Below are 22,941 nucleotides of genomic sequence, written 5' to 3'. Positions count from 1 at the left end.
AAATATATAAAGTAAATATAAGCACTATTTTATATTTTCAGGACTTATAGGTACGCAAGTTATAGACAGTTTACTTGGTGGGTGCATAATAGGATAGGGAGAGGAGTTCGTCGAGTGATACCTAGTTGTGTTGTCAATAAAATAAGAGACGTGTTTCCTGAGCCGAGCGGAGTTTATGTTGGATATAAAGATGGTGAACCCATACCCGAAATTGCCATTGTATGGGCATTGAGGGAAAAAGAAGAATTGGATTAAAATTATATATAAATTTTAAGTATTATTTAAGTCACGAATACTTTGTAGATAGTTCGATGGTTGTTTCTCTACCTGGCTTTTCTACAGGTGTTACAAATAGCTGACGTTTTCTTGAGTCTGCTTCATTCTTGGAGCACATTTCGGAATCAAATAGCTTTGAGGATACATCGCATAAAGTAATACGATTTATAGTCAAGTCTGGTAATAAATACGCATTTACGGAAATTTAAAGCATAAATGTGTTTAAAATTGCTAACCAAAAATAAATAATATTTTAAAACGCAAGCAGTTTAGTTACTTTAAGATTCCAATTATTAGAATTTGCCTCCGTCTTGTATTACTCCTTTAAGTTGAGAAAAACATTGCGTATCTTTCAACTTCCCTCGCCATTAGAAAATACGCCGGTTGTTGTTAAAAAAATTCGCATGCGTACTTTATTCCGGTTGAGCGGATATTTAACTGGTCAAATAATAAAACAAATACGCGCTTCCAATTGAAAACTACGCACGGTCGATATTCTAGTTTTTCTTGATTAAATCACTTGTTTTGTGTTTGAAATTGTTTTTTCTTGTTATAGGTAACAAAATAAACAGTTATGATAATAAAAATCTCAGTTTTGGGAAACAAAGAAGTTAAAAATGCAGTCATTTGACGAGGAAATAGTGTTTTAACTTTGACACACATATTACATATCGATCATAATCAATTGTTTTCTGTCTATCTTTTTCACTCTATTAAAAAACATTTCGATGCTTGGATAACCAGGAACACTCCATTTGTTTCCTCGCTCTGGATACACCTCCAAAGGACCAGCTATTACATCGTGGACCTTAAAAAGTGAAATATCCCGCATGGTTCCTGTATACGAAGTATTGGCGTCGATTGATTGGTGCTTGCAGTTGAAGGAGCGTCAATAAAGGATGCTGAAGAAGCGTTAGCAAGAAGCGGCGATTGTGTGGTGTCGATTGATTGCGTTGGCGTTGTCGCCGCATTTACATTCGTTGGCTCTTTTATTTTTTTCGGCGTATTTGAAGCGCGAGCAAGTTCTTCCATAACGTCCTCTGGTTTTCCCATTTCGCACCATCTTTTTATATCTTTTAAGTAACCGTGGGTCAAATCTTTTCTCCGGGTACTTCGTTCTGTCGATCGGAAATATACCTAGATTAAAAACAAGTTGAATTTACTTTTCCACATTTCACAAGAGGAGAAGCAGTTTCACTTAATGACGTTTTTGTAAAATAAAATATGTATTATTATACCTGTTCGTCTAAATCCTGCTTTTATGTTATCTTCAGTAAGTGCGGTTTGTCAACACTGTCCAAGTTTCTCCACAAAGTCAGCTTTTCGAAGAGGACGCTTACCACCGTAAGAAACACACCATTCATTTAAGACACGTTCCCATTCTCTCTTCAGGGGACCAAAACATGCTACATCTAACGGTTGTAGAAGATCTGTCACATGCGGTGGAAATTTCATGATTGTCACATCTTCCTCCATGGCTTTTAAGATAAGACTGGCAGAGACATGCAACAAATGGCCGTCAAAGAGAAGCAAAAGTGGCCGATCTGTTACTACTCTGCAAAAGTGTTTAAACCCTTCGCCAAACACATCAGTGGTCATCCAACCATTATCTGAGCAACCATACAGTGTACCTGGCATACCTAACAAGATCCAAATAATGTTTTAGACAGCGGATACATAAAAAATAGTGTAGGAGGGAAAGGGGAGCAGAAGATTGGGTGACAATTAAGAATTGTATTTACTGTGTGGGACTTACTTTCAGGTGAGAACCAAGACTCCTGATGATTTTTTCCTGGGAAAACAACAAGTGGTGGTAATGCTTGTCCAGCTGCGTTCACAGCAGCTAAGGTTGTTGTATTTTCCCGACCAGCACCTGGTGTTACTCGATATGCGACTTCGCCACTTTTGCTGACCACTTTGCACCTTTTCGGATCTGTTGGAAATCCAGATTCGTCACAGTTCCAGATTTGGTTGGGTGGAAATTTTTTTTCTTTAACGATTTTTTCAAGCATGTCGTAAAAGTCATGCACAACGAAAGGATTTGCTGTCACGGCCTTACGCGCACTGCAGATCATTGTTGCCTTTTTTTAGGGAAAGCATGTTTCGTTCCATAAACAATCTTAGCCATTCCTTCCCAGGGCGGTTTTCAGCGAAAGGGGTTTTCATTTTTCTTGCCTCCACATATTCTTTGACAAGATTTTTGACTTGGTCTCGTGTAGGACTAAATCCGAGGCAGCATAGGACGCGGATTACTTCAGCTAATTCCGATTCAGTTGCTTCAGTAAGGGTGGGTTTTCGGCCAGACCCTACGAATTGTTTATTTTCCTTTTTATTTCTTTTTCTTAGGCGAATTGTGGCTTCGTTTACTCCGTATTTTTTAGCTGTTGCTCGGATAGACGAGATTCCGTTTTCGACCTCAGATAACGCGCTTGCCAGGTCTTCCTCAGTCCACTTTTTGATCGATTTTTTAGCCTAATGAATGTAAAAGAAAATTCAGAAACGAGACTTGTTAGTTAGTTTTAAAGTGTTTGACAATTTTAAATTTTAATCACGGTGGTTGCTTCTATATTAGGCAAACATGTTTTCGAATTACTTACTGTCTTTGACATTTTGATCTTGTTTCGTTCGCGTTTAAAAGAAAAAGAAAATGTTTTTTGAATGCATGTGAGCCAATCTATGGTAAATTTAGATCCCAGGCTCTAAAACAAAAGAATCAGTGTTGTCCTTTTGATTAAATGAAGAAAAGACTAATAAAATATTCATGGCGCATATTGCGCTTCTGGGTGCTTATTTTTAAAAAAAATCTCCCATTTAAAAATACGGAGTTTATATTCGTACGCACTTTATTATAGTGCGTACGTATATGTTCATCCGCTATTCGTACGTAAAGTGCGTATTAATAGTGCGTAGCGCTATTTGTACGTAATATATGATACGATATTTACAATTGTTAAAGTGCGTACGCAACGACACGAGGTGGGAACAGTCAAGATAAACATAAAGAACGCGAAGCTGATTGAATGGTATATGTCATTGTCAAATAAGTTTTACATTCTACAATTTACAATTTTTTACATTGATTTAATGGCTTCCTCTGCAGTAACGGCAAAACCAATGTTTTGTTTTAGGTGCTTTCTTTAAAAGCACACACGATAAATGGTACCAATGCAGACATCTGTCACACTGTATTGATGTTTCTTCTTTAACATCAAACGTCTTGAAACAGCCGTTGCAAGAATAGCGCGATGATTTTTTTTTTGAAAAAGTGTTGATTGCGCAAGTCGCAGCTTTCCATCCCGATGGCGAGAAGTACCTTTTGATGAGATTGAAATTGAAATCATCACCGATTCCAGGATGCTGAACTTCTTTCTCTTGTACCATGGCATGGCTAATCAGGCATTCTTCTTGGATAGCCAGGTCAGCATTCTTTTGCGAAGTGAACCACGACAGCATCTCTTTGAAAAAATGGGCATTAAAAGAATTAAAACAAGGAAAAAAGAAGTCCTCGTTTTAAACTTATTTTATAACATCACAAACATATAGCAAGTATGTTTAGATTTAAAATTACCTCTTTCCTTTTCTTTCGGGTGCATTCGAACGAAAGGAATTGGACCAGCAGACTTTTTGAATTTGGGAAGTCCAATCGTACACGTTGAGTCACCACTTGGTTTGCCACGTTTTCTTGATTGCGTTGGTAGCTTTATGTCTGCCACAGTAACAACTAAAAAAACATTAAACAACGAAAAACGGGTATAAATTTGCGTGAATCATAGTATTTGTGAGCAACTTTTCCGATTTGCATGCTCGGGCGAGTTAAGGCTAGTCCTAAAGTTGGTAATTTTCTACGCGCAGCCGATGGGCGAAAAACTAGAAAAATGGAGCTTTCCATACTTTTCTATGTTTTATTGGAGTCTTAGGAAAAGATAAGGCACAAGGTTTGTTCCACGTATCTGGTGTTTAGACCCTGAAGAAAAAAATTGACATTTGCTTCGAGCCGCTCGTACTCGGATACTACAATCGAAATCAACGCGACTTAGCTTTTTTTGACAGCCCCGCGTCACCGGGAAGCTTGTCGAAGAATGAATATGTAAACAAGCAACTATATAGCGTCAAATAAGCTCAACAATGGCCTTATATTTTTCATGTAATTTCATGAGAGCTGCAGTATTAAATAGTTTGAAAATTGAAGAAAAGGCAACACGATATTCCAAGTTTATGGAACAATTTCCTCATCTGGAAAAATTGAAGAAAAGTACTTTTTCAGTCAAATTTCTAACTTGCTTCTCTTCCTGCGTAAAAAAAAGTGGCCCTATCGAGAGAAACTGGGATATATTAAGAATTACGGGAGTGATAAATGGGATAAAGTGGAAGAAAACAACAAAACTAAACACAGTCTTCGGAAATGTAACGAATGTCTTGTAAAAAACAATGAAAATAATACATTTCCAACAGCTGCAGGACATATAGAAAGGTGAAAAAAAATTGCAAAAAAACAAACTCTGATATCACTACTACACCTAAACCGACCATAACTATAAACCCTAATATCACACCATTACAAAATATTACAAACTTAACTCCCAAAAATAAACACTCTATCCATGAAATAAAAGAAGCTTTCGATACTGCGTGTTGAAAGTCAACAGTGACATCATCACCTGTACACAACTTTAACAACGACATACTGTTTAGTATGCCATTCCGTCTTTTGTAGCAGCAGTCACTACGTGCTGCCTGGTCCACAACAAACTCTGTCCCACTTTTTCTTTTTTTTCCATCACTAAACCCAGGTTCAGCCACTCTTCTTTTATTTGCGTTGTTTACTTTGACTAGGTTTAGATTTTCGTCAAATATATTTGCCATTTTATGTTTATACCTAATAAAATTCAATAAAACTCAATAATTACAGTGTTGTTACTTGTGCCACACTTCCTATTTCAGAAATTACGTTAGTTACAGTGTCACAACTGTCTGTTTCAAAACAATACATGCACTCTAACTTAGGTCCTTTTCCTAATGTTGGATGGTCCCCGTGTAACATGCCACCTGTATAAAACGCTGTAGCCTGACGAATTTTTCCACTGTCAATAGCTGGTGAAAGTATCCCAGCAATAACTAAATAATAATAATAATAATAATAATAAATATTTAAAGTGGCTAGCCCAGAAAATCACAAAAACCTAAAGTTAGTGGATTGTTTCCACTGGGGGCCACTAGAACAAAAAAGAAACAAAAAATGATAAACCTTAGACTGCCTCAGCTCAATCAAACATAGTAACATTTATAATCTGTGAAAATTGAAAAGAAAAAGAATAAAAAACAAAAGTTAAAAAGTTAAAAAGTGATCTCCATTAGAATTTGCCAAATACATTAGAGATGGAAGTCTTAAACGAAAGCAGACTTCCATCACAGGTCACTTGGTCTGGAAGATTATTCCACACTTTTGCAGCTCTAAATGGGAAGGCTTTTTTGCCAAATTCCGTGTTGACCAAGGGAAGTGTGAACCTGTTTTTCGAAGCTCCTCTTGTTTGATGATTATGACAGTTTTTTGTCAAAAGGAATTTTGAGCGCATGTAATCAGGAGCAATGTGATTCATGGCTTTGAAAACTAATATGGCATCGTTTTTGATGAGTAAATTATTCATTGAATATTCCCTCTCTTTCCCAAGAAAGGTACGGACACATTTTAATCGTTTTTCTAGTTTTCCTAATCTACCTTGGGTGGCACAAGCCCATGCCGAGGAGCAGTAGTTGAAATATGGCATGAAAAGTGCATTAATTAAAAGGTTTTTTGTGTGAGGTGTTAAACAGGATGCAATGGTTCTAATTTTAGAATATTTAATTAGTATTTTTCTATTTATGTCATTAATGTGCTTTTCCCATTGCATTTTTTGATCAAATGTTACCCCAAGATATTTAACTTTTTCGCTCCTCTTCAAAGGAATACCCGTATAGTTGATAGTTTTGTTCTCAACTTTTTTTAACTGGCTGTGGTTGCCGAAAAAGATTGTTTCAGTTTTGTCCGTATTAATAGTCATTTTGTTATTATTCAGCCAGAGGTCGACTTGCGAAAGTTCTAACTCGACCTGGGAGACAAGGGTATCCAAGTTTTTATAAGACGAAATAATTATTGTATCATCTGCATATAGATGGTGGTAGTTTGAATTGATGACAGATTTTAAGTCATCAATATACAAAAGAAAGAGCAGGGGCCCCAACACAGATTCCTGCGGCACCCCAAAAGCGTCTTCATGAAGCAGATCTGATCCTGTGTCGTTTACAAGAGTCAGCTGCATTCGGCCCGTTAAGTAGGACTCGAACCAGTCAAAGGCAGCATCTCTGATGCCAAAACACCATAGTTTTTTTAAGAAAATTTTATGATCAACAGTGTCAAAAGCTTTTTTAAGGTCAATGAGCACAGCACAAACAAAGTTATGTTGGTCGAGCTCAGTAAGAATAAAATCAGAGACATCGACTACTGCAGTTTCTGTGGAAAAGAGTTTTAGAAATCCGGACTGTCTGTGATTCAGGAAGTTGTGCTCAGAAATAAAATGAGACATTTGCTCATGCACTAACTTTTCAAAAATTTTCATAGGAATTGGCAAAATGGAGATAGGCCGATAATTAGTAGGATCTGTTTTATTGCCACTTTTAAAAATAGGCGAGACCCTTTTAGTCTTCCAACATTTAGGTACATAACCAGTACATAAAGATTTGTTGAAAAGACTTGATAAAAAAATACGTAAAACTGACGAACCTGCTTTTAGCAGTCGTGAACCAATTCCGTCCAAGCCTGTAGCTTTATTAAGTTTTAGTGAACTAATTATTTTTTCGACACTTTTGGTCTCAATACGAGCCCACCGAAAATCGTGTCCGCTAACAGGTGGATTAACATTAGTAGTGTCAGAAGAAAATTTAGAGGCTAGTTTGGCACCAACACTGACAAAAAATGAATTGAATGTGTTGGAAATTTCTTTTGGGTGAGAAGTTTCTGTACCATCGTTTTGGACTACTCGTTTTATCGAGGTAGTATTGCCTGACTTATCAGGAACCAGTTTTTTAGGGTTTTCCAAAGTTGTTTTGGCCGTTTTTGAAAGTCCTGCAAAACGTCATTATATAGTACTCGTTTTTAAGTCGATTTTTGAGACCTATTACCTGGTTCCTTTTTTGTTTGAAAGCTTCCCAGTCTATGATGGATTTTGTTTTTGATGTTTTCCGTTTCAAGAAGTCTCTTTCTTTGATGGCTATTATTAATTCATCAGTGACCCATGCCTCAACACGGCCAGAAAATCTATGTGTTTTGAAAGGGGCATGTTTGTCAGCCACTGTTTTAACATTTTTATTCAGTTTCTCACATGCTTCATCAAGGTCATCATAATTATTAAAATATGACCAGTCTAAATTCCTGAGGTCCTTCAGAAAAGCCTCTTCACTGAAGTTCTTGTAGCTACGAACCTTGCATGTTTTAGGTTCAAATTTTGGCCTTTTGAATTTTCTGATCACATAAACTAAATTGTGATCACTGATGCCTAAATCCATCACACCAGTTTAGAAATACAAGAACTGTTAGAAAGTATCAAGTCTATAAGAGTGCTACTATTTTCAGTAACACGAGTTGGCTCCGTAATATGTTGTTTTAGGAAAAGAGTGGAGCATAATTCCTTTATTTTGGAGAAAAGAGCATATTTTGAAAGCATGTTACAGTTAAAATCTCCCAAGATAAAAACTTTTTTTTCTTTTGGGAGCTTGTTAAAACACTGTTTAAAATGAGTACACAGGTTTTCGGTACTCTGCAAATCACTACCTCCAGGTGGCCTGTAAACCCCACACACGTAAATAGGTTTAGTTTTTTTCAGGCACACTTTCACCCATAGTGATTCAACATTTTTGAAGTAAAGGTGTTTCAAAAGGTGGCTATCCAAGTTTTCATTAACAAAAATTAGAACACCCCCACCTCGTCTATTCCGATCATTCCTATAACAAACATAGCCATCAATTTTAACGTCATTGTCAGTGATGGTGTCATCAAATTTGGTTTCACAGATGGAGAATACATCAAGTTTTGTTTGATGTAGCAGAAGTTTAACATAGTCTAGTTTGGATGACAGACCATCAATGTTGAGATGGGCCATTTTTAAGCCCTTCCCATTTCTGATTGCCTCAAAATCAAAGTTTTCATCAATAGTAATATTGATGTTGTCTCGTCACCAAATGACTCCTCATTAGCAAAGGGCAAATTTCGAGAAAGACAGGGACTGCAAACGAAAAACAGTTTATCTTCAGGAGTCTTCATAAATTGTTGATATTTTTTTATCAGAAATACGCTCACATTTTTTATGAGCCCATAATCCACACTTGTCACAAGAAAGTGCTTTGTGTGTTTTTGCCACATGTTTTAAGCATGAAGAACAGGGATACTTAACAGGACCTATTTTGAGGCAGATGACCCCTGACAAGAGGATTAAAAAATAGAAATACTTGTGCCTGCTTGGCTTAAGTTTTGATAAAGCCATTAATTTTAATTGGAGAGTGAGCTGGCTTTCAGAAACTGTATTGCAGGCATCAAGTGAAGAGATAGAAAGAAACTCCTATCTAGTCGACTCATTTCATTGTTGTTGGGTGAGCTACTTTTGAACGAAGGTTTTGTATTGCTCAAAAATACAACAAACACAAAAATCAGTTTTAGCGTAAATGTGGGGTTTCCTACCTTGGTAAAGTTATTTTTAAGTCGTAGAGAGATCATTCTACGGTTATGTGCTCTTCCAAAACTATGTTTACAGGATCTGAGGCAAGCCCATTTCCTTACGATGTTACACAGAAGGAGCAGCAGGAACCCACAACACAGCAAGATAGATGGATAAAAAACTGACTGGGATAAAAACAATTTATTAACAAAAACAATAATTTAAAAACTTACAAAACAACAAATTAAAGAAATGAAAAGATATAAATGAAGTCAAGAAGGCAATACAATATATAATAAATCAAAAAGGACTTAGCTGTCAAAGCAGGAGCTCTTCAAGCTTTAGTCTTCTTTTTTCTTTCTTCGACTTAGCGCGCCAAGACCGGACCGTTTAGATACGTCCGACCCCAACGAGAGCTAAGCACGGAATGTGAACTTTTGGAACTCAGCCAACAGTACGCCCAGCTATGCGCCTAACAGTTTCTCCTGTGCGTTCTCTAACGACGATATCCAAAAGTTCGTGATTCAGTTCATGTATGGACTTTGAAAAATCTCTAGAGGGTTGCAACCTCTAACTATAGTAGAACCAGCTGTCATTAGACAAGAAATATCATTAGAGCTAGCTGTTTTGTCACCTCATCATCATTTAATTGCATTGCTGTCATATACATTTTCTGGCTCCCGAACTAGTATCATTGGCATTTCCATACCAATTAAAGGTCTAACTTGAAAATGATAACCATTTATCACACAAAACGCAATAAAAAACTCATGTTCTGTGCCAAACTTGGCGAGTACGATACTCACAGTATCTATCAGCATACAACTTTCGTTCAGCATTGTCTAAACTAGCCATTTTTTAAGACGTGTATGTTACTTTCTAATAAGTTCAATAATAATGAAAAAGGAAACTTGTGGCGCGAAACCTTCAGTTTTTTTGCGGGAAAATAATATACTAGTTAGGCTATGATGTCCTAATTACGCTATCATAGACTAAATAAGCTATTTGGACAATCTCGCCCCGGACCTTGTTCTAGTCACATAGATATAATTTCTAGTCGATTGGAAACGAGTTTAGTTGGTGGGCACGTTTTCATGTATACATTTTATATCCGCCATGCAAATTCTATGAAATTTCACCTAAGCAAAGATGACTAAGTCAGCAAGTAGTACAGTAAAAATAATCGCGCGACCAACAAAGATTGCGAAGATATCGTCGATTAAAAAATTCCATCTCCTAAATAGACTTTTCTCTCTAAGTTAAGCTATTAAAAATCTCCTAATTTAGCTACTAGCTTATTTAGGAGAAATAGTCTAATTTGCAGTTGTCCCTAACTGATAGAGACTCTTTCGCAATCGACGGTTGCTTAACGAAAATCTCTTCCTCGAGATCTCCATTTAGGAATGCTGTTTTAACATCCATTTGGTGGAGGTTTAAATCAAGTTGATTGGCAATGGCTAGTACAGTACGAATAGAACTATACTTTGCGACAGGTGAGAAAACTTCGTCATAGTTGACACCAAAAATTTGCTACACGATTATTTCTATTTTAAAGATATTAAAGCTTACGAGAAAAATCAAGTTGACCTAAAATTCGCTTAAGTTTTTTTCCTTAATTTGCACTTATAAGTTAATAATGCCTATTCAAAGATTTAAAGGGAATATAGCATGTTTTATAAATATTTGCATATAAAAACTTCATATAGCACGAAACAATAATTCAGCATTAATATATCTTAAAAAGTAATTCTTACGCACAATATTGTTCTTTAAAGTTTAACCTTCGCCACGAGAGTGGCCTTCTTCGACCGCCATGATAGTTTCTGATGAAAACACGATCAAGTGCGATATAGCATAATCGATTTACTGTGACGTAAGCAATTTTATAGAAAATACAGAAGCCTTCCTCTTCACACACACCGCACGCGAAGTTTGTTCTTAAACCTATTAATAATTTATAATAGAAACTTAGATTTATTTTATACAATTTAACCCCCGTCGATATATTTTAAAAACATTTATGCTCAAAAACTTTTTTTCGATATTTCTTAAAATGGCGTGGTGTGCTGCTGTAGGTTGTACTAATCATACGGCTAATAATCCCGAGAAAGTTCAAATGAAGATACGCGCAAAAAGTGGATACATGCTTTGCGGAGAAAAAATTTACCTAAAAGGGTCTTTGTTTGTTCAAAACATTTTGAAGAAAAATGCTTTGATCCAAGTTGGGACATGCAACACCAGATATTCCCGCAGATATACCTTGTTGACATACTCGGTAATATAATCACACGAGTTGAAGAAAATAGAAAGGTAACCACGGAAAAGCGCAGCAAACGTAAGCTCAGTTTGACTGTAGCACCATCAGAGAGAGAAGACCGTGAAGTTATCATTGAGCAATCAGCTAAGTATAGCAGATTAAAACTGTAGTGACTTTTTATTTTTTTAGCTTATATAATTATTTACATACTATTTTCATACATATATTATTTACATGGATATTTTACACGTATACTAATGAACGGTTTAGTCGCTTTCGTCTTCGTGAGCTGCAAATTGCCACACCATTTCAATCTCGGGAACATTCGTTCCTCCCTCTCTAAACCTAGTGTAATTACCACTTTCAGAAGGGAAGGCTGTTCTTATTTTAGCAACGACACAAGCAGGAATGACTCTCCGCACACTTCGTCCCAACCTAGTATGGATGAACCAACTAAACTGTCTGTACGATGCGTAGCGATATGATCTAAAATAGGTTATATATTTCATTTATGGATAATATAATATATTACATGTTCTTATATAACTCTACTTACTGGCTAGGTACGTTATCCCTATCACATGGTAAAGATGCATTTTCCCTGTCATATAACGATATCAAAGCAGTCCACAAAACACCCCTGTCCAGCATAACGTTTGAAAAGCTATCGTGCTCAGTGATACATCTGCAATCTAAAAAAGGTTTGGGTACTAGATTGTATGTGTAATTGTTTCACTGTTTATTTTGTAAATAGAAATAAACTAAAGCAAACCGTCTAATTTGAAATATTTTATTTCGTCTATCTCGTGGCAGCATATGCACTCTCTTTCCGTATCCAATACGACGCAGTGCCCACAAGTACACCAACCATCGACCCCAGCTTCCTATCTCCCTCCGCTGTAATAGCTCGCAAGTTCGCATCATCCAAAGAAATATCAGAATATTCTTCAGGTTCAGAATGTTCTTCATCATCCTGAAATTCTGGTTCAAACTGAAAACCAAGTACCGTTGGTTGATCCATGATAAAATTTAATATGAATGTTTGTTATTTACTTTCTCAAAACATTACATATTTTTTCTAAAAAGAACCTTCTACTTTTACGGGGGCTCACTTTTTTTTCTATACAATTGCTTACGTAAGTCGCTGTCCAGATCTCTGACCGCGTTAAAACGACCTCGTTGAAGAAGGCGACTATAATGTAAACATGTGAAACTTTTTATGTTGTTTGTTTTTGTTTTTTTTATCTTCAAAACATAAGAACTAGATATTCTTTTATGACTTTGAAAAGTGGTTTATATATGTAAAAATAATTTTTCACGCCATATTCCCTTTAAAAATTCATCTCCGACACGAGGTAAACCATCCGTCATATTGTTTCATAAATTTCTTCACCCGTGAGTGCTCTGACGTCCCCTCTTAGAATATCGTAAATCATCTTCCGCATTGGAATTTTTTACTCAAACTTTACTAGTGAAATTCATTGGTGATGAGTATATTTACCCCGTGAAAATTTCAGGAAACTTTGAAAATGAATACTAACTTCGGTTGAGTAATCATCATTCAATTGCAATACCCAGAAGTTGTGAAACAAACAAAAAAATGAGCAGCAGGGAAAATGTGGTAGGATACAATTTGAGCCTATCAGGCGAAATACTAAACCAAGTACTGACTCGGATTCCAGCTGGGAAAGCTGAGATGAGGATACTGATCAAGAAGAAGTCACTGATAAAAACAGACACACAGAGTTTCTCACTCATAGAGTACTTTTTCTCTTATAAAAAACAAGCTGATCACAGAAAAACGTAGAGAATAAAAAAAAATGTGCGTAATATAGTGCACGTGACAGTTCTAACATAAAATAATAGAACCACCGGTTCACAACTAAATAAAAGATAGCAAGTGAGCGTCACATATTTCAACACCCCAATAGTCGACACCGGGTTTTTGAGAGTATCCCTGTAGACGAGCTTTACACTGGGTGATCTCGCCTTTAGCATCACGTTTGTGCTTAAACACCCATTTAGTGCCAACAATGTTCTTACCGGGGGGTAAGTCAACCAAGTCCCAGGTTTGGTTCTGTTTCAGCGAATCAAATTCATTACGAAGTGCTTCAGACCACAGCTTTGAGTTCACACCGCTTAAAGCTTCTTCAATGGTCGTTGGCTCCTCAGTGTCCATAGCTGCGACCGATGCCACCTCCATCAGGTTCCACCAATTACCTGTCAGAACGTTCAGTCTGTCAGGTGGTCTCCTTGCTCGTTGTGGTCTGGCATCTTCTTCGACAGCGACTTGCGGTTCACCGATGTTGTTTCCTGGTTGTTCCGTTTCAGCTTCTGCCTCAGCTTCTCTGAATGTTCCAGTGAAAAATTCGTGAGTTACGTTGTCCGATTTTTTGATGTGAAAAGCGTTCTCTACGAAGATGACATCACGACTTCGAAGCATCTGTCTCGTTTCAGGATTGTACAGTTTGTACCCGTTTTCGTTCGCAGGGTATCCAACAAAAACGCATGGAAACGATTTCTTCTGGAGTTTTCCATTACATTTTGATTCGGGAATATGCACGTACGTTTTGCAGCCAAACACTTTCAGGCCACTAACTTCAAGCTTTTTACCGTGCCAAAGTACATAAGGCGTTGCTCCCTTCAGTGCAGCAGTAGGACTTCGGTTCCGTGTGTAGGATGCGGTAGATACAGCTTCAGCCCATAGGTTAAGGGTTTTTTTGCGTGATGCAGCATTGATCGTGCAGTTTCCAGTAGGGTGCGGTTCATGCGTTCAGCAACTCCGTTTTGTTGTGGAGAGTATGGAATGGTCGGTTCACGTTGAATTCCTCGATTGTTGCAGAATTCGTCAAAGTCCTTTGAGAAGTATTCACCACCATTATCTGAAGGCGTTTTATAGTTTTGTTCTCCACGTGTAATCGTTCGACTTTCAATCCAGTGCGATTTTCAACAAGGTTTACAAACTCCCCAAACTTTTCAAGCACTTCAGACTTTTGCTTCATCATGTAGACAGTAGTGTATCTTGAGAAATCGTCTATAAAAGTCACAAAGTACCTGAAACCTCCCACTGAAGGTACATCCATCGGTCCGCACACGTCACTGTGAATCAGCTCGAGCAATCTGGTTGTGGTGCTTTGCGATTTCTTTGGGAATGATTTGCGATGCTGTTTCCCAATTGCACATCCTTCGCAGATTCGATCGACGGCTTCCTTGGTATCGATATTCAGGCCATTTACCATTTCTTTATCGTTTAAGAGTTTGAGGTTGTCGTATCCCAGATGACCGTATCATTGGTGGCACAGCTCGATTGAATCCTGTTTGATTGTTTTCCCGATACAGCACGTTTCCTCGTTTCGTGGCTTTATCGTGTTAAGTTTGTAAAGTTTACCGTACTTATGTCCAATAGTATACTGCTTCCCCTCCTTGGTGATATCGCAATCCTTGCCTTTGAACTGCACATCGACTCCCTTATCGGTTAGGTAAGATAGAGAGAACAGTTTGTTTTGGATCTTCGGCACGTAAAGTACGTCATGTAGCACAGTTTTGACCTTTTCATTTTTGCTCAAAATGGTCAAATGTACATTTCCTTTCCCGAAAGCATTCAGCACGTGATCATCGGCGAGTTTTACCTTTATAGGCGTTTCAAAACTGGAATAGTCTCTTAAGCTTTTCAAATTATGGGTCATGTGAGAAGAAGCACCAGAGTCAATCCACCACTCATCCTCGTTTACTTCAGAGGATTTCAGAGCTAGTTCATTATCGTGATTATCGTTAGCGAGATTTGCGTTTTCTTTCTTCTGGTCACTTTTCTTCTTAAAACAGTCACGAGCATAATGTCCTGGTTTCTTGCAGTAATGACATTTACCGGATTTCTTTTTGTTGGGCTTTGACGAAAAAAGGGCATCACCAGAAGTTTCAGCTTCAGCAGGCTTTTTCTTTTCGCTTTCGTGAATAAGCCTGTCCCTCACATAATCCCAAGTTAGATTGTCCTCAGCAATTGTTTCAGGCGCCGTTATTAAATAGTTACACTCTTCGGGTAAACTACTAATAAGAAGAATAACTAGGTCCTTTTCTGCAACAGCATCATCAATCGCTTCCAGGTGTTCTGACAATGTCTTAATGTTGTTTATGTGTTCAGTCATATTTTGACCTCTAGCCATCTTTGCTGAATATAATTTTCTCCGATAGAAAATCCTTTTTGAAAGTGTTTTTTGCTGAAAATGTTTTTCAAGATTTTCCCATGCTTCCTTAGCCGATTTCGTGGAGCAAACGTAAATTTGTAAGTTTGTTGAAATTCCCAAACAAATGGCGGCAAACGCTTGGTTCTCGCGTTTCTTGATTCGACGTTTCTCAGCCTCCTGCATATCATCCTCTATGGTTTCATCACCGGTTACAATCTCCCAAAGATCTTTTCCAATTAAAGGGGAACTCCAGTAAAAATCACTTTTTTCTTTTTTGTTTTATACGTACTCAGAAAAGCATAAGAAATCAAAAAAAACTTACTTCACTTGTTTTCCTTATTTAAAATCGTTGTACTAGCCTTCGCATATTCAATTTTTTTCTTATAAAAAAACAGACAGGCGCGATTTCATTTAGGACTGGACCCGATTATAAACAATGACATCACATCGTGCAGAAAGTTTAAGCGAGCGCAGAGAACGTTCATGTTAAGACCTCTGGCTTACATTTAAATCGCTTTTTGTATGTAAATTACGTTTAAATCTTTAAAAAATGGTTAGTTGCTCTGCGTTTGGATGTACCAATCGATCAGAAAAGTGTAAAGAAGTCAGTTTTCACAGAATCCCGTCTGTGAAAAAGAAAGAACTCAGACAAAAATGGCTAAACAAAATACGTCGTACAGGTGATCTACCAAGCGATCGAAGTTTTTATATTTGTTCGTCGCACTTCACAGATAGTTCTTTTAAAAGGGATCTCCAGGTAATAATCTTCCATATTAAAATATTGCCACTTCGTAAAAATGCCATTTTAGCTAGTCAACGCGATCAAAGTTTCTCATTTCTTCTTCATTTCATTATTTGTACTTATATCCACAACACAACCAAATAACGTTTTCTACATATTTATATTATAAAAGAACACTATACCAATTTCCAATACAAAGTTATCTAGTTAGACATGTATCTTTCGTAGCGCTCGTAAGTTTCTATTCTTTGTTTTTCAAAAAAGAAGCTTTTTGATGGAAGGACCTGCCGAATATTTTCAGGGGGTAAATGTGCCCATTTTATTAGCATCATTTCATCGGCGCTACTTCTAATCTTTGTTTATTTAGGCTGAACTTACTGGTATCAAAAGAAAGAGACAGCTGACCGAGGATGCTGTTCCAACAATTTTTTCTTTTAGTAAGCCTGAAAATTCAAGAGAATCGACATCAAAAAGATTGGAAACTTTCGCTAAAAAACAAGTGTGTTTTTAAAATTTATGCTATTGCCAAAATGTGAGTTGTGCCTGTCTTTTTTCTTGGAAGTTATTCTGATCATTTTTTTCTAGTGTGTTGCAAAGGCTTTAAGTGTGGAGGATGATGTTGACCTTGAAGTATACGCTGAACAAGAAATAATTTCATTGGTTAAGGAACAAGGCGTTAGTGCAATTGTGGAAACGGTAGAGAAATCGGTTGGTGCCAATACTTTTACCAGGTCCGTTAGAACACAATGTGATCCCTTAGAGGCAATTCATCCTGAGATACAACCAACGAAGGATGTTTTAAAAGTGAAATTTACTCTTCCGCACGGACGATGTAAGTCTACTAACACCGACCTATCCTTTCCTCCGCAAGCTGACGTGACATTCTTGCTGAATGCAAATATGGAAAGTGATCATGATATCGTCTCTGGTGATGAGTGCCCTTCTGATGATTCTTTATACTCACCGCAATTACAAATTCACATCGACGACAGTTATGATGAAAATATCAGCGAAGAAGAGTCTTTTGACACTGCTGAATGTAACCCAGGGCTCAAAAGCGACGCACAATTTCTTGTTTTCTGGTCTTGTCTGTTGACATTATTTCAAGTTTGTTTCACGTGTTTACAAAAAACGTGCATTACTCGTGTGGTAAAACGTGGAACTCTTATCATTGTTACTAGTATTTGTCCAAATAAACATGTTTTCAGCTGGCAGTCTCAACCTATCGTAAATGGAAGAGCAGCAGGGAACTTATTACTTTCTGCAGCCATATTGTATTCCGGAAACACATACGCCCGCATTGCCGAAATGATGAGTATTTTGAGGCTTCAGTTTATCTCTAAGTCCACCTTCTATGATATTCAAAGGTCCGTTCTTTTTCCAAAATTAAACACTTTTTATAAAAAATATCGAAATAACATTTATTCTGAGTGCGCTGCGAAAGAGGGAATTTGATTGGTGATGGGCGAAGTGACTCTCCAGGTTACAGTGCAAAGTATGGTACGTACACTCTAATGAGCGTAGACATCAATAAAATCATCGACTTTCAAGTTGTTCATGTTAGAACTGCAGGGAATTCTAGTCGAATGGAGAAGTGGGGATTAGTAACGCTACTAAATAAGCTGCGTGACCACAAAGTGACAGTTTCAGCATTAACAACAGATCGCCATGTTCAAATCCGCGCATTCATGAAGAAAGAACATCCTGAGATAAACCACCAGTTCGACGTTTGGCACTTTGGAAAAAGCTTGAAAAAAAGCTTGACTGCTGCTGCGAAGCGCAAAGAATGTCTTGAGCTGATACCTTGGATCAAATCCATTATAAATCATTTATGGTGGTGCTGCGCTTCATGCGACAAAAATGAAAACGTTTTACGTGAAAGGTGGCTTAGCATTCTTTATCATATTCGTGGAATCCACTCTTGGCAAGGCAATGAATATTTCCATGAATGTGCGCACCCCACATTAGACCAGCAACGCAAATGGTTAAAGTTGAATTCACCTGCATATGAAGCAGTGGAGACTATTGTGCAAAATAAAAAAACTCTTGCCGACATGAACTATTTGGCGCACTTTTGCCATACGGGAAGCCTAGAGGTATTCCATTCTTTGCTTACCAAATATTGCCCGAAACGTATTCATTTCAGCATGGAAGGTATGATCGCGCGCACGCAGCTGGCTGTCCTTGATTTTAACTCGGGGACTAATTGTGAACAGGCTGTTACCAAAAAAGGAGTACTCCGCTATAAACAAGTCTTTTCACGAGTAACACAATCCTGGGTCGTAAAAAAAATTACCGAGAAGAAAGAAAAGGCGTATTTAGCAGAATTAATGACGGCTACTTTGGAACCAATCGACAACGAAAAAGATAAGTTACCACAAACAGGAGAAATTGCTGAAAGAATAACAGAGGTTGAAAAACCCGACAAAAGCGATGCCATTAAAGCCATCAGGACAAGATTTAAAACGTGACTTTTTTATTTTTTTTCAACTTTTTATTCAACTTTCTTTGAATAAAACATATTTTTCATCTTCTGCCGGATATTTTCTTCGAATTGCCCATACTACACAAGAAGGAATCACTCTTCTCACCCCTTTTCCCAATCGACTGTGTATCCACCAAGTGAACTGTTTATAACCAGCGTAACGATAAGATCTATATAGAAAAATAAGGGAGGCATTATTGTCAGTTTTTTACCTTCTTTTTCTCGGACAAAAGAAGGGCTTGGAAACGAGGTTGAGCTACTTACTCATTTTTTAATTCTAAAGTGTCTCCTCTCAAATCATGCAATGCAGATAACGCAGTTTCTAAAACAGCTTTTGTCAAAACAACCACTTGAAAATCAGCAGCTTCTGTAACGCATTTATGACCTATGATAAGAGTGATTTTCAATTATACAATATTTATACCCCCGTTTTACTAACTTATCATTTCCACACGAACCTTATTCGATCTTTCGATCACGCATTTCAATGTTCTCCATCACGGAGAAAATGTAACATTACATAAGATTTCTTTGCATTTGTGTGCAAAAAAAAGCGCATGCGGAGGAATTAGATTGTTGAACCGTGAAATAAAAATAAATTGGCTTGTGAAGTAAAAAAAAAGTGATGAAAGATTATTTTATTGAAGCAAAAGATAAAGTTTTTGACGAAAAGAATGTAAAAGAAAAGCGATGAAATATATTTTTTATTTGTTTAAAAAGGAAAATTTCGCTTAGAAAAAAATTATATTTGCAGTATATATCCTACCTACCTTGGAAAAACTCATCAGGAATTTCGTTTGAGTCGACACAGCACACGCTTTCAGTATCGGTTTCCATTGCTCTACAATTTCCACATTCACACCAATTTGCATTACCCGTACGTGGCTCTGCATCAGTAAAAGAAACCTCGTCATTTTCTACACCGTTACTAACTTCTTCCTCGTCAGACACAAGAGGTTCAAATTCGTATGGCTGTAGCTTTGTAAAGTCTTTTTCATGAAGAGAATTATCCGATTCTGAGCTTTCTAAGTTATATTCTTCGTCATTATTACAAGACATCTTATCAACGAACAATGTAAACAGTAAGTAAACAAAACTTTTAGAAGGCGTGCTGCTGAGCTCACGGACTTTTTGCACGATGTGACGTATGCTAATTTATTCGGACCTAGTCCTCTCGACTTTACGCGACCTTGCAAATTTATTTGAAATTGAAGATGTTTACGGACGCGATTAAGGTATAAATAAAGATTTTTAACGATTGTAAAAGGTTTATTTTGACATATTTATGTATTGTCTTATAAAAATAACATTTTTTTCAAATATTTTTTTTTCACTGGAGTGCCCCTTTAAATACATTTTCATGTTGAATTTCCATGAATGATAATTTTCAGCAATCAGCTTCTCAATTTTGAAAGTTGCGTCTTCAGTTGCCATTGTAAAAAATCAAATTCAACAAAACAAAATTATTTCAGTACTCGATATAACATTAAAGTGTCTGGTCCCATAACCTGATAAAAACAGACACACAGAGTTTCTCACTCATAGAGTACTTTTTCTCTTATAAAAAACAAGCTGATCACAGAAAAACGTAGAGAATAAAAAAAATGTGCGTAATATAATGCACGTGACAGTTCTAACATAAAATAATAGAACCACCGGTTCACAACTAAATAAAAGATAGCAAGTGAGCGTCACATATTTCAACAGTCGCTTCACGTGTTGATGCTGCTGTGAGCATTTGGTGAAAGTGTGGAAAATGTAAGGAAATGCCGAGCGAAGCGGAGTGTCTTTGCTGTTGCGAGTTAGAATCTGCGAATATTTTTAATTTGATCGGTGAGTTTTGATATGCGATTTATAGGCACATGTCAGTATTGCGATTCCGCTATTGTGAAAATCATACTCATTTTTAGATAACTGCATTACAGAACATAAAAACTTCCACAGCATCATACTTTTGTAGGAGGTTTTATGGACCGCATTGGTAGGAATGCATGACACAAATGAGAGTCATCGACCACGACGAGAAAACGTAACCAACAAGTAAATATTTTTAACATAATTACAGAATTATTTTAACATAATTACAGAATTAAATATATAAAGTAAATATAAGCACTATTTTATATTTTCAGGACTTATAGGTACGCAAATTATAGACAGTTTACTTGGTGGGTGCATAATAGGATAGGGAGAGCAGTTCGTCGAGTGATACCTAGTTGTGTTGTCAATAAAATAAGAGACGTGTTTCCTGAGCCGAGCGGAGTTTATGTTGGATATAAAGATGGTGAACCCATACCTGAAATTGCCATTGTATGGGCATTGAGGGAAAAAGAAGAATTGGATTAAAATTATATATAAATTTTAAGTATTATTTAAGTCACGAATACTTTGTAGATAGTTCGATGGTTGTTTCTCTACCTGGCTTTTCTACAGGTGTTACGAATAGCTGACGTTTTCTTGAGTCTGCTTCAATCTTGGAGCACATTTCGGAATCAAATAGCTTTGAGGATACATCGCATAAAGTAATACGATTTATAGTCAAGTCTGGTAATAAATACGCATTTACGGAAATTTAAAGCATAAATGTGTTTAAAATCGCTAACCAAAAATAAATAATATTTTAAAACGCAAGCAGTTTAGTTACTTTAAAATTCCAATTATTAGAATTTGCCTCCGTCTTGTATTACTTCCCTCGCCATTAGAAAATACGCCGGTTGTTGTTAAAAAAATTCGCATGCGTACTTTATTCCGGTTGAGCGGATATTTAACTGGTCAAATAATAAAACAAATACGCGCTTCGCTTGAAAACTACGGTCGATATTCTAGTTTTTCTTGATTAAATCACTTGTTTTGTGTTTGAAATTGTTTTTTCTTGTTATAGGTAACAAAATAAACAGTTATGATAATAAAAATCTCAGTTTTGGGAAACAAAGAAGTTAAAAATGCAGTCATTTGACGAGGAAATAGTGTTTTAACTTGGACACACATATTACATATCGATCATAATCAATTGTTTTCTGTCTATCTTTTTCACTCTATTAAAAAACATTTCGATGCTTGGATAACCAGGAACACTCCATTTGTTTCCTCGCTCTGGATACACCTCCAAAGGACCAGCTATTACATCGTGGACCTTAAAAAGTGAAATATCCCGCATGGTTCCTGTATACGAAGTATTGGCGTCGATTGATTGGTGCTTGCAGTTGAAGGAGCGTCAATAAAGGATGCTGAAGAAGCGTTAGCAAGAAGCGGCGATTGTGTGGTGTCGATTAATTGCGTTGGCGTTGTCGCGGCATTTACATTCGTTGGCTCTTTTATTTTTTCGGCGTATTTGAAGCGCGAGCAAGTTCTTCCATAACGTCCTCTGGTTTTCCCATTTCGCACCATCTTCTATATCTTTTAAGTAACCGTGGGTCAAATCTTTTCTCCGGGTACTTCGTTCTGTCGATCGGAAATATACCTAGATTAAAAACAAGTTGAATGTACTTTTCCACATTTCACAAGAGGAGAAGCAGTTTCACTTAATGACGTTTTTGTAAAATAAAATATGTATTATTATACCTGTTCGTCTAAATCCTGCTTTTATGTTATCTTCAGTAAGTGCGGTTTGCCAACACTGTCCAAGTTTCTCCACAAAGTCAGCTTTTGGAAGAGGACGCTTACCACCGTAAGAAACACACCATTCATTTAAGACACGTTCCCATTCTCTCTTCAGGGGACATCTAACGGTTGTAGAAGATCTGTCACATGCGGTGGAAATTTCATGATTGTCACATCTTCCTCCATGGCTTTTAAGATAAGACTGGCAGACACATGCAACAAATGGCCGTCAAAGAGAAGCAAAAGTGGCCGATCTGTTACTACTCTGCAAAAGTGTTTAAACCATTCGCCAAACACATCAGTGGTCATCCAACCATTATCTGAGCAACCATACAGTGTACCTGGCATACCTAACAAGATCCAAATAATGTTTTAGACAGCGGATACATAAAAAATAGTGTAGGAGGGAAAGGGGAGCAGAAGATTGGGTGACAATTAAGAATTGTATTTACTGTGTGGGACTTACTTTCAGGTGAGAACCAAGACTCCTGATGATTTTTTCCTGGGAAAACAACAAGTGGTGGTAATGCTTGTCCAGCTGCGTTCACAGCAGCTAAGGTTGTTGTATTTTCCCGACCAGCACCTGGTGTTACTCGATATGCGACTTCGCCACTTTTGCTGACCACTTTGTACCTTTTCGGATCTGTTGGAAATCCAGATTCGTCACAGTTCCAGATTTGGTTGGGTGGAAATTTTTTTTCTTTAACGATTTTTTC

General features: G+C 37.1%; 4 protein-coding genes across 5 annotated transcripts; 2 read left to right on the top strand and 2 right to left on the bottom strand.

Annotated features, from left to right (window-relative positions):
* Positions 1–1,071: 1,071 nt before the first annotated feature.
* LOC130623791 (uncharacterized) lies at positions 1,072–2,639 on the bottom strand. Of its 2 annotated transcripts, none has more exons than XM_057439313.1 (2): positions 1,515–2,639; positions 1,072–1,413 (listed from the first exon to the last, which is right to left on the bottom strand). In XM_057439313.1, exon 1 carries the CDS (start codon positions 1,912–1,914, stop codon positions 1,564–1,566), a length of 351 nt encoding a protein of 116 aa, XP_057295296.1. In that variant the 5' UTR covers positions 1,915–2,639; the 3' UTR covers positions 1,072–1,413; positions 1,515–1,563. Both variants share the same exon structure in this region; 1 of them encodes a protein (XP_057295296.1).
* Positions 2,640–15,591: 12,952 nt separating this feature from the next.
* LOC130623216 (uncharacterized) lies at positions 15,592–19,945 on the top strand. Its single transcript, XM_057438695.1, has 5 exons — positions 15,592–15,650; positions 16,146–16,155; positions 16,508–16,639; positions 16,726–17,455; positions 17,572–19,945. Exons 1-5 carry the CDS (start codon positions 15,592–15,594, stop codon positions 18,609–18,611), a joined length of 1,971 nt encoding a protein of 656 aa, XP_057294678.1. The 3' UTR covers positions 18,612–19,945.
* Positions 18,632–19,684, bottom strand: LOC130623759 (P2X purinoceptor 7-like). The gene is made up of 3 exons (XM_057439276.1): positions 19,396–19,684; positions 18,890–19,010; positions 18,632–18,795 (listed from the first exon to the last, which is right to left on the bottom strand). The coding sequence occupies exons 1-3, from the start codon at positions 19,682–19,684 to the stop codon at positions 18,639–18,641; spliced, it is 567 nt and encodes a 188-aa protein (XP_057295259.1). The 3' UTR covers positions 18,632–18,638.
* Positions 19,946–20,391: 446 nt separating the features above from the next.
* Positions 20,392–20,971, top strand: LOC130623215 (uncharacterized). The gene is made up of 3 exons (XM_057438694.1): positions 20,392–20,458; positions 20,611–20,665; positions 20,758–20,971. The coding sequence occupies exons 1-3, from the start codon at positions 20,392–20,394 to the stop codon at positions 20,969–20,971; spliced, it is 336 nt and encodes a 111-aa protein (XP_057294677.1).
* Positions 20,972–22,941: the final 1,970 nt, after the last annotated feature.

The sequence above is a fragment of the Hydractinia symbiolongicarpus genome, chromosome 13, assembly GCF_029227915.1.
Source record: "Hydractinia symbiolongicarpus strain clone_291-10 chromosome 13, HSymV2.1, whole genome shotgun sequence".
Lineage (NCBI taxonomy): Eukaryota > Metazoa > Cnidaria > Hydrozoa > Anthoathecata > Hydractiniidae > Hydractinia > Hydractinia symbiolongicarpus.
Note: the sequence above shows the minus strand (reverse complement) of the source record. Positions and strands in the feature narration are given on the sequence as shown.

Coding starts and splice junctions, on each gene's coding strand:
- LOC130623791 (XM_057439313.1), bottom strand. CDS start 1,914: ATGCCAGGTACACTGTATGGTTGCTCAGATAATGGTTGGATGACCACT.
- LOC130623216 (XM_057438695.1), top strand. CDS start 15,592: ATGGTTTCATCACCGGTTACAATCTCCCAAAGATCTTTTCCAATTAAA. Junction 16,640..16,725: donor AAACTTTCGCTAAAAAACAA/GTGTGTTTTTAA, acceptor ATTTTTTTCTAG/TGTGTTGCAAAGGCTTTAAG. Junction 17,456..17,571: donor CCGCATTGCCGAAATGATGA/GTATTTTGAGGC, acceptor ATTTATTCTGAG/TGCGCTGCGAAAGAGGGAAT.
- LOC130623759 (XM_057439276.1), bottom strand. CDS start 19,684: ATGTCTTGTAATAATGACGAAGAATATAACTTAGAAAGCTCAGAATCG. Junction 19,011..19,395: donor TCCTGATGAGTTTTTCCAAG/GTAGGTAGGATA, acceptor CTCTTATCATAG/GTCATAAATGCGTTACAGAA. Junction 18,796..18,889: donor ACTTTAGAATTAAAAAATGA/GTAAGTAGCTCA, acceptor TTTTCTATATAG/ATCTTATCGTTACGCTGGTT.
- LOC130623215 (XM_057438694.1), top strand. CDS start 20,392: ATGCCGAGCGAAGCGGAGTGTCTTTGCTGTTGCGAGTTAGAATCTGCG. Junction 20,459..20,610: donor GAATATTTTTAATTTGATCG/GTGAGTTTTGAT, acceptor CCGCATTGGTAG/GAATGCATGACACAAATGAG. Junction 20,666..20,757: donor CGAGAAAACGTAACCAACAA/GTAAATATTTTT, acceptor TTATATTTTCAG/GACTTATAGGTACGCAAATT.